The 11,255-nt window shown below is 36.6% G+C and overlaps 1 protein-coding gene across 1 annotated transcript in view; it reads left to right on the top strand.

The window, feature by feature from the left end:
- Positions 1-11,255, top strand: part of REPS1 (RALBP1 associated Eps domain containing 1) — a gene marked incomplete at its 5' end in the record, with an annotated part of 49,250 nt that overhangs the window by 13,144 nt on the left and 24,851 nt on the right. The window contains 4 exons of the mRNA XM_008935859.1: positions 6,776-6,906; positions 7,388-7,550; positions 7,855-7,918; positions 8,376-8,530. Coding sequence (XP_008934107.1) covers positions 6,776-6,906; positions 7,388-7,550; positions 7,855-7,918; positions 8,376-8,530 — 513 coding nt within the window. The remainder of the gene's footprint in view (positions 1-6,775; positions 6,907-7,387; positions 7,551-7,854; positions 7,919-8,375; positions 8,531-11,255) is intronic.

Below are 11,255 nucleotides of genomic sequence, written 5' to 3'. Positions count from 1 at the left end.
GGAAAGAGTATGAAAGTTTCCCAGTGAAAAGTTTTCTGATACAAAACTGACATCCTATTGAAATTGTGCAGAAACTGTCAGTTATAACCAAAATCATGGGGAGCTCAAGGGAAAGCAGCAGATAATGTATTATTTGAACTATGTTTCTGGTAGGTTAGATGAATTGTCAGAACAACTAATTCTCCTAACATTTTTTTTCTTTCTTTAATGTTTATGTAAACCTAACCGAAGCTACTGTATCTCCAATCTGTCAAGGTAGAACCACTTGTTTCAGTAAAGATTTTCACCCTTTATTGTTCTTTATTTAAGAGGAAGACACTCCCTGTTGTTGTATTGCTGTGCTCAGATTTAAAAAGCTTTCCCCCTTAATATTTCCTGTGTCAAAAAGTTCTGTTTTCTTTTCTAATATCTCAGACTTAATAAATTAGGGAACTGCAGAGCAATTCTAATTCAGGTTCTGTTTTTTATGATACTGCTAAATATCCTTCATTTTGTAGCTTGTATTTCCTGACTGAACTGCAGTTGGTTTATTTCAGTTGTGATTTTCCAAAATTGATCTATCACTTTAAAATTTATTGTCATTCTGCAGTTATAAACATCCATGGAGGACCAGGGATTCTGTTGTTAGAATTGGTTGGATAAGGAAATAAACTTACTTTAGAGGTGAAATGGGTTGTATGCAGAAGCTTATGCCAGTGGCTTGAATGTTGTTTGCTAGTAAGTGGCAGTCATTTTAGGATAAAAAGATTAAAGATTATTAGTTTGCTCATTGCATTTATAATTACTTCTAAGGGTTCAATCCAGGCACTGTGATCTTTCAACAATCAATCTATTGACTTTTTTCTTGCATATTTTTGTTTATGTGCTTTTCTTGCAGGCTGAAATACAAGTTTGTTTGGTAGCTCACTTCTAACTTGTGAAGTTTTTCTAACTTAGGAAGTCAAGGACCCCAGGAAAGTCTGCAGACTATCCCTACTGTTCAAGAGTTCAATATGGTCCTTTTAAAAATAAAGTTGGAATACCATGTTAATATTTGTTTATTGTGTGATGTCTAATGGATAAATATTTCTGAACTAGCTCAATATTCACCACTTTTTTGCCCCATACTGAAACACATTTACAGTGTATTTAAAGTAATTTGGAGATACTGCTATAAAAGGATTGTCTGTTCTGCCAGTGCTAGAAATAGAGTGGATTTTCATGTATTAGTTTAACAAAAGTTGCCATCCTGATTCACTGTGAGTGATTCTTTTGGACTGCAGACAATTAGTTATTCCTATGAATTTTTGTTGTGGACAGTTTGTCATTATTCTTCCCTCTCTTGAGCCTGCTTTTTAAGGACAGTATTTTGTAGAAAAATTGCATTCTGCTGACATTTAGGAGGAACCAGATAGACTGTTGGTTACTTTTCTTAAAATCAGCACTGCAGGCTCATCTTGATTCCAGTGCAAGATGTTCTTGAGAAATCAGATAATTTGCCAAGTATGTGGTATTATTTCAGTAAGATTTAAGGCAACACTATGACATTTCACTTGTGATCCAAGAAAAATAAGAACCCAGGTCTCTGCTTGTATTTCATGCTATGTGAAATGTTGTTTGAGGGTATTGGGGTTGTCAACTTGAAAGCATGGAACCTCAAGTGTGAAAATGTGTCTGGTGGGCCTAAGAATAAGCAGTATGTTGCCTTACCAGGAGGACAAAAATCAAAACTTTTTTTTTGTTTGAAGAAAGAGATATTTAAAGAGGAAGATTATGACTTATGCATAGTAAAGATACTCCATTGCATTGTCATACTCCCACCATGAATAAAATTAAGTAGTGCTTTCTGTATTGAACTGGGCTGTGGTATAGTTGTTAGATAATGGCTCAATTGTTGTTTTTAGGAGTTCTACACCTTGTTTTGTATCAGAAATCTTAAGCATAACTTGTACCTGTAGTTCTTAGTTTTTTGAGGAAGAAAACATCATCTCAACAGATGAAAAAAATTTGGATTTTACAAATTTTTTGCCGCTGTGTTGTCCAGTAATTCAGTTAGATTAGTGTTAGTGATGCTTCAAAAGTAGCTGGACTCTGAGGCACTGCTGTGACTAGCTCAGTGTGCTTACACATATGAATTCAGAAGCCAAGGCTTGTTCCCATCTTTCTTCAAGCTTTTTTATAAAAAGGTTTCCAAAGAGTGCATGTACTTTACTATCAAGAATTAAAAGTTCAGTGGCAGACACAGATGACCTGTGTAGAATGAGGTTTATAACTGGTTCAGGTCTTATCCTTAGATGTCAAAGTAAATTCTGTTAAAACCTGAGTTTCTGAAGTCTTCCAGGTACATTTGATTTAGCAGTTTTAAGATGAAGCTGCTCAAAAATCTTATGTCCCAGTTCTGGCTTGCACCACTTAGCTGGCTCAATCTTCATAGAATAATACAGTGGATGACTGAACCCCTTGTATGAAACAGAATTGTATATGAGATGAGAGCATCCTGTTCCTGTAGTTACAAGAGAGAAATTACTTCATTTCACCTTTTCAGCTCATTTTGCACAACCGCTTTAGCTGCTGGAATGGTGCTGACAGTAACAAACCTGGGAGAAAGAGCCCCTTCCCCACTTCAAATTGTAAAGTGCCATGTCAGAATAAAGGTATTTTTTATTACCTTGTAGTGTCTGGTCTGGAAGCAAAGAGGACCATTTATGTTGGTAGTATCCAAATAATGATTGCAAAGTAGTAAAAAAATCTGAGGCTTGCTCTTCAGTCATAGGACCTCTGTTAGCTTTCTTTGGCATCACATCAAAGTTCTGGTTTGCTGTCTGAATATGTATGAGAACTTGCAGCACTAAGTCACACTTCTCTCTTTTCCTTATTGGGAGAGATTTTGCTGGTTTTGAGTCAAAGAAGTAGAAAACTTCATGGACAGAAGTGGAAGATGTCTGCTGTTCTAACAGTTCTCCTGCTTCGTTAGAGTACCGAGATATTTACTGTGCTTGCAGGGGACTGAATAGTCCTTTATCTCCTAGTTACTGCTTCAATAACTTGGTAATTAGCCTTGCTACAAGTTAAGGATTGTTCTTACCTGGGCAGAATTATTCACGGAGGGAAGAGCTCTATTATATTATTGAATTATATTATTGGCAAAATTGTACTCATCTTCTGGTTTGCTTCATCACAAATTGATGATAAGGAGAACTCTTGCTAGTTTACAAAGTTAGTTGACAACATAGTTCTCTGAGTAAACCCACATTTGTATAGTTACTGAAAAGTACAAGATACTCAGATGCTATCTAGACAAACCATTTCTTATATTTGTAGCATAAGTGAGGGGGTAGCTCTTCTCCCACAGGAAATGAGATAATTTTCCACACATTACCAGCATGTTGGTAAGATACTCAAGCTAGAGAAGAATATAGCACAGCCACAGGAATTAATTAGTACTTTATACTATACATAGTGCATTAGACTTCACCAGCTAGTTCAAATCTGGTAAGTGGTCTTAAGCCTACTCTCCATTCAAAGTGCTGTTAATGTTGTTCTAAGTGAAAATGTACAGAGACTGGTGAAGTTTATTTTTTCATGGGGTTACAAATCATAAAATAAAAATACACTGATAGTTCGGAGTCTTCTCTATGATCCATTTTTTCTTCTTTCTACCTCTACTTTCTCTTCTACCCATCTGTTCCTAGTCTGGTTCCTGGTCCTAGTTTGAGAAGATGAGAGGTGACAGTTTCTAATTCAAATGTCAAATAGATGATGTAATGATTGAGACTTGAGTTATTGGCTAGTGGCAGTGCATGAGTATTTGGGTAGATGAAGTTGTCCACACTTACTAGTAAAATAATCTTTCTCCAGGCTTCCCATCTTGTGACCTAAAACATGCAGTGCAGAGTACAGGAACAGTAAAGCGAGAGTGTTCTTGTTGGGAATCACTTCAACAGGGGAGAAAAGAAACAGTTCTTGTGCTACTTGTGAAGTGCACTGAAGATGTGCCAGTTTGGTGCTGCTGGCATCTCCCTCGCTGCCGAAGTACTGCTTTGGAAGCAGTGCTGTGCTAGAGCAGGGTACAAACTCAACTGTACTAAGACAAGTTGTTGGGAGAAGTAAAGGCAGAGTAAACATATATGTAAGGTTTGTGGTAATAATTTCAGTGTCTGAAAGACAGAGACATTGTATCAAAAGTAAAATTTAAGCATGGCATACCTACAGGAGATGCTGGAAGGTCTTTTCTGAATCATAGCTTGTCTGTTAGCCCAGGGCTGAGAGAGACTGAGCTTTTCTACATGTTTTGTTCTACTGTTTTAGAGTTAGGCCAGCTGCTGCTGAAGAATCTCAAGGCAAAAAACATTATCAAACTCATTGCCTTTATCCTCAGCAATTTTGGATAAAGTCTCTGTCGTGATTTAACCCCAGCTAGAAGCTAAGCACCACACAGCCTCTCACTCACTCCCCCTTGGTGGAATGGGGGAGAGAACTGGACATGTAAAAGTGAGAAAACTTACTGTCTGAGATAAAGGCAGTTTAATAGGGAAAGTGAAAGCTGCACACGAGCAAAGCAAAACAGGGAATTTATTCCCTCAGCCCTTTCCACCATCAGGCAGGTGCTCAGCCCTCACGGGGAAAGCCGGGCTCCATCATGTGTGAGGGTTCCTCGGGAACACAGATGCCATCACTCTGAATGTCCCCCACCTCCTAATTCTTCCCCCTGCTTTATATGCTGAGTGTGATGTAATATGGTATGGGAGATATCCCTCTGGTCAGTTGAGATCATTTGTCCCAGCTGTGTCCCCTCCCAGCTTCTGGTGCACCCTGAACCTGCTTGCTGGTGGGCTGGTAGGAGAAGCAGAAAGGGCCTTGACTCTGTGTAAGTACTGCTCAGCTACAGCCACAACATCCCTGAAATATCAACACTGTTTCCAGCACAAATCTAAAAAATAGCCCTGTGCTAGCTACTATGAAGAAAATTATCCCAGCCAAAACCAGCACAGTCACTAGAACCTGCGGCCCACATCAGGAGCTTCCAGAAGTGGAGGATAAATTTGGGAACAAAAGAAGTACTTAATAGTGGCACTTTATTCTAGTAAAGCTAACTTAAAAAAGATGACAGCACATGCACACCGAAACCAAAACAACACAAACAAACAAAAAGTACACAAAACTCCCTTGGTGGTAACCTCTCAGATTTGTATATTTGTTGTCTTCTCCTTCAAAAATCCTTCTCTTCCTGGAAATCTCGGTTATTACTCTAATGCAAGATTAAACACGTTGTGCACAGTCATGGCTGGTATATGTAGAAGAACAAAGATGAGCCATTTCTAAGCATTTTTCTTACTGCTTTCTCCTAGGAAAAAGGTTATTTATGGAATGAATGAGTAACTGCATACTATCAGATATTAAATAGCAATTCTATATACTAACAAGGTTACTGGCACTTTAGATGTTATCCCTCAGTGTGCCTCACTAGTTCTCTGATTTCCCCCACTGTGTTTACTGCAGATTGTGCTGTAGTGTCATCAGTCTCCAAGAATCCAAAATTGTTTGTCAGCTTCATAAATAGATTACCTTCATATAAATGGACTTCTCATAGCAATATTTTTTAGTCAGCATCTTGACAGTAAATTCTGGGGTTTTATTGCTTCAGTTTAGATTTTAGAGGCAGGATTAAAATTATTACATTAATGTCACATTTCTTGTTCATGGGTTGTGTGGAGGTCTTATAGAAACTCACTGGAATTTGACCTGGCTTTTAAAGGGAAATCTTCTACATATGAGGCAAAAATACCTATCTACCTATGATTTTATTTAATGTATTTCAAGAGAAAACAGTTGTGCAAGAATAGTAATGTAATTTTTCACAACTGCTGTTTAGATTTAAGGAGTTTAGCATTTCTTTTAGGAGTCAAGGAATAGATTGGAGTACTTGGATTCTTCTAGACATCTTCTAGATGGTTTGTTTCCCCTTCAGTCTCAGTTCCTTAAATTTTTAATTTGCAACCACAATTTAAGAGAATTAATGAGGGTTTTCTACACAGTGCAGTGGGTGGTCAAATCTTTTTGTAGTTGCTTCATCGTTATTTTAAGATTAAGATATTGAACATCGTCAGTACTTCAGAAGTAGATTATAACAAGGCACTGGGTGAATCTCAATTTTATTGTGTTCCAGATTGTTAATACACAGCAGATGTCACCACTCTATATGGATGTCTTTTATTATGGTTGGCTTGTTTTTAAGTAACTGAGTTACATTAGTATAGAAATAATTTAAGGGGAAAAAAAATTATCTGTGCCAAAAAGCCTGATTCTTATGAGGAATTTTCAAGGCTTTGTTCTTTGAATGACAAACTAAAGCCTAAAATTTAAAAAAAAAAAATATAGTGATGATAGAGCTGCATGCTAATATCGTATGCCACTTTTAAAAGCTGTTTGTCCATACAAGTGTTAACTCATTTCAATTAAGTGAATATGTGGAGTATTAACTCATTCAAAACTCATTAAATGGGTAAAGTCTGATTTTCATTTTACATGTTGCAGTAAACTCATTCCTCACTTCTGTCTTTTTAGTACAGATTTAAACTGGCCTAATGTAAAAATCGTCACAATTGAGTTGTCAGGAGGTGAACTTTGTCACCTTGGTGCAATTTGGTTTTCATTTTCTTCACCATTCTACAAGTGTATCTCCCTGACTGGAGCAAGTTTCAGGATTTCTGTTTTTTTGGACTGCATTCCACATCCATAGTTATTACTCAGTTTTCAAGGTCGTCTTTTGAAAAGGAAATGTTTCTTCTGCTTTCAGGCTCATCTACTACTTCTAGTGATCCCATATGGTCTGGCCATTCACCACCACCCCATCAAGAAAATTGGGTCAGTTTTGCAGATACCCCACCAACCAGTGCTCTTTTAGCCATGCATCCTGCTTCTGTCCAGGTGTGACACTTTATTGGTATTTAATTTGCTTCATCCAGATTGATGTTGCAATCCTTTTTTTTTTTTTTTTAAATAATTTTCATTGCAGATGTTTACTGTGTGTCTGTGCTCTAGTCTGTTTAGTGCTATTTACCAAACAGATACTTGTTTCATTGAGTTGACCTCATTTAGAATGATAAACTAAAAGCTACTAATTTTTAAAATGTCAGCAATTACGACTTTAAAACATTTGTTTGGCTTATTTGCATATGTGCCATACTTTTTTTTTTTTCTGCTGACATACCTGCAGTCATTCCTATCCATATGTATCAGTGTGCAAAAATACCCTATCATTATCCTGTAGATGCTATCTGCTGATGGTTTCCTGCAGCTTTTAACCTACTGTGAGATTTAACTATATTTTATTTTTTGAAGGCAAGAAGTTGAGGATTCATAGAAGCATTTTAGGTAGATAATACTGAGGAAAAATATTTCATTTCAGGACCAGACAACAGTACGAACTGTAGCATCAGCTACAACAACAAATGAAATTCGTAGGCAATCAAGTAGTTATGATGACCCCTGGAAAATAACTGATGAACAAAGGCAGTATTATGTTAATCAGTTTAAAACCATTCAACCTGATCTAAATGGATTTATACCAGGTAAGTTACTCTTTAAAACATATAATTGTGGGTGCAGCAGTTCTGTTACGAAGACTTTGTGTGCTTAGGTTTGCATATGGTTTTGAAGAAAGTTCTGCGTTTTACTGATAATGTTCTAGTAAACTCGAGTATATAATTCAAGGAAAGATTTGAAATTAATTTGCCTTTTTCTTTGCTTAAACCTAGTAATTAGTGCCATTTTTCCCTAAACCTTTGCTAAATAGCTCATCTCCCTCACCATAACACAGTCTTCTAATGACTTGACTTGCTTTAAATATTAAAAATGGTTGTTGTAATTTTTCAGGATGTGCAGCTAAAGAATTTTTCACTAAGTCAAAACTACCTATTCTTGAACTTTCTCATATTTGGTAAGTGTGATGTGTCTTTATTTGGGATGATTATTTAGAAAGGTGACAGCTATGTCGCAGACATCATATAATCTGCTTACTAGAGGGTGTTAAGGGAAATTTCACTAGTACTCTACTATGTTCAGTCCTACTTATATTTGTGCCAATATGGCTTTAGTGGGTCTAGGCTGACACTGTTTACAAGGCATTTTGACCTTTTAAAGAAATGTCAAAGTAAGAATTAATTTGAGGCTTTTACTGTGAAACGTGCATTTAAATTTAAGTGATCAGATCCTTATCTATATTTGTTCAAGTCTCATTTTAAATGAAATGTAGCATGTAGCACTACTATGGAGTGTTTAATAAGGTAAAATGAACTATAAACTTCATTCTTTGGTCTTCCAAGTAGCACAACAGAAGTATGTTTTTTTGGAAATAACATTAAGAAATTTTATTTATACTAAGTTTTCCTTTTTAGGGAACTGTCAGATTTTGATAAAGATGGTGCACTGACATTGGACGAGTTCTGTGCTGCATTTCATCTGGTGGTTGCTAGGAAGAATGGGTATGATTTGCCAGAAAAGTTACCTGAAAGTTTAATGCCCAAACTGATTGATTTGGAAGACTCGACAGGTAAGACATGCTTCAACACAAATGCCATAATGAAGTGTGAGACCTAAAAGTGTGAGCATAATGCATTGGACAGCATGAAATAAAGTAATGTGCAATTTTTAGAAATCTTAACCAGTGCTCAGAGCTAATCTGAGCATTGACTATTACATTTGGAATTACTGCCTGTGTCCTTTAAAGGTTAAGGAAAACAAAGCTGTCATGGTATGGATTTTATTCATGATCGGCTATTGTATTCCAGATTCTTAATACAGCTACACTTCAAACTTGCTTTCAGATGAATATGCTTTCTTTTAACCCTCATTTCTGAAAATACATCATGAGTTTCTGAGTCTTGAAAGTATTTAGAAAAATATTCCCAGATTCAATGCTAGAGGTAAGACTGTGTAGTTTAAAAGTACAGGTTCAGTAGCACAATTTATTTTTTCTTTTTTAAATTTGTCTTCTGACTTGGCAGCAGGGTTTATCCTCCATTGCACGTAGTCTTGCTATGTACAGTCCATTACCTTTGGGTGCTCCTAGATAAACTGTTGAATGTATGAGTTCTGCTTGATAATATGTACAAGAAATTCAGTCCCACAACTGAGAAGCAGACTACTGTTCCATGTAAAAGCGGTGTTTACAGCCAGGATGTTTGTGGCCATGTTCATTTTTTAATTTTAGAACAAATAGAGGAAAATATTTTAACAGCTTTAGAGAACAGCTTTGGATATTTTTTTTTTAACAAGCAGTCGTTGCTTGTCAAAGACAAGTTAGGTTATACTGTGGGTGCACAAGTACTATGATTTCCTAGAATTTCATTTCTTTTTACCAAGTACTTGAAAGAGGGTCCTTTCATACTGTATTTGTAGGATGTCAAAGACTTTAATCTGACAATTATTGATGAGATCTTCAACTAGATACTGTGGCTCTTGCTACCTCTGCTTTAATAATTAAACTGCTTTTTGTGGGAGTAGCTTGGCTCCTCAAAGAACCTTTCCAACAGTGGTTATCCACAACTGAAGTGTTTTCAGTATGAGTAAGCATTTTGCTGTGATGGAGAGAAACGTAAGAAATATGTGCAATTAATTGAGTGAATAACTAGCAAGTGTCTGAAACCTACCCATTCTGTTTATTTTTATTAAAGTGATGGCCAAGCAAAAACCTTGCTAGAAAATTAAGTAGTATTTTTGTATAAACCACTGTTTTTGGTTTTTTTTAAAACTAAACCAAACAACTATAGCTATACCTGTTCTTCTGCTCTCATTGGTAGTAGATTTCAAGGCTTTTATTATTTAACTGAAGTTGTCTGAAAATGTTATAAATTAGACATTGTACCAAAAAATGTTACATGTATGTTTATTGTTCTTATTTTACAGGCAGCTTTGTTAATATGAAACTTAGACTTATTTTCATGAGGTATAAAGTGGTCTTTAAATCTGAGGAAAAACTATGTTTAAAAGTAGTTTTTGAAAAAAAAAAAGTGGTTTTCTCTATGATATTAGAGGGAAGTTACCCTGTTCTAGTTAATTTTTAAATGGTTACCATACTGTGTAAGCTGTGCCTAAAAAATAAGTTCTGACTGATACTTGACACTGCTCTTATTTCTACAATGAAAAATGACAGTTTTTGCAAATTTGCTGACTTTTATCCAATCAGGTTTTTCTTTATTTTTAAATTTGGGCCACCAGTACGGCAGTTTTGGAAATAGCTGATCTTTTCTAGCACATGATTTATCAACAAAATTTGTATGCTGAATAAAAGACTCTAGTAGAATTTATAAATTTGCCTATGGTTTTACTTGTAGTTACAACAGTCCAAATCTCAGTATACATTTACTATTTTACTAAATTAAAAGTTACTTGCAGGTCTGTGTGCAGACTACTGTGAACATTAAATTACAAGGGTTCAACATAAGGACTGTAAATAGGCCTAGAAAGATCAACCAGTCAAATTTCTGTAATAGTTGTTTTTTTTTTTTCTTTTAAGTTCCCATAAAAGTTGTATTTCAGTAAAAGCTTGCTTCCAACAGCCTCCTGAGACACAGAAGCTGTAAAGTATGACACTCAGAGTGCCTTTGAGTGCACATTTTTCACGGGATACAGTTTTCTCAAAGAAATAAACTGTTAGTGATCTTCCACTGACTGAAGCCTCAGTGTGAGTAGAATCATAGAACTCTTCAGGTTGGAAAAGACTTTTAAGATCAAATCCAGCCATTAAGCCATCACTGCCAGGTCACCACTAAACCATGTCCCTCAGCACCACATCTACACATGGTCTTACAAATACATCCAGGGATGGTGACACCACCCCTTTGCTGGGCAGACTGTTCCAATGCTTTACAACCCTTTTGGTGAAATTTTTCCTAATGTCCAACCTAAACTTCCCCTGGCACAACTTGAGGCTGCTTCCTTTTGTCCTATCACTTGTTACTTGGGAGAAAAGATGACCCCCCACCTCACTACAGCCTCCTTTCAGGCAGTTGAGAGTGATAAGGTCTCCCTTGAGCTGCCTTTTCTCCAAGCTAAACCCCCCCAGTTCCCTCAGCTGCTTCTCCTAAGACTTCTGCTCTAGACCCCTCACCAGCTTCATTGCCCTTCTCTGGACACACTACAGCCCCTCAATGTCCTCCTTGTCGTGAGGACCCCAAAACTGAACACAGCATTTGAGGTGCGGCCTTACCAGTGCTGAGTACAGAGGTACAATCACTTCCCTAGTTTTAATGAGCACACTTTCTGATACAAGTCAG

This window comes from Merops nubicus, unplaced genomic scaffold (genome assembly GCF_000691845.1).
Source record: "Merops nubicus isolate BGI_N331 unplaced genomic scaffold, ASM69184v1 scaffold23262, whole genome shotgun sequence".
Lineage (NCBI taxonomy): Eukaryota > Metazoa > Chordata > Aves > Coraciiformes > Meropidae > Merops > Merops nubicus.
This window is presented reverse-complemented; position numbering and strand designations above follow the sequence as displayed.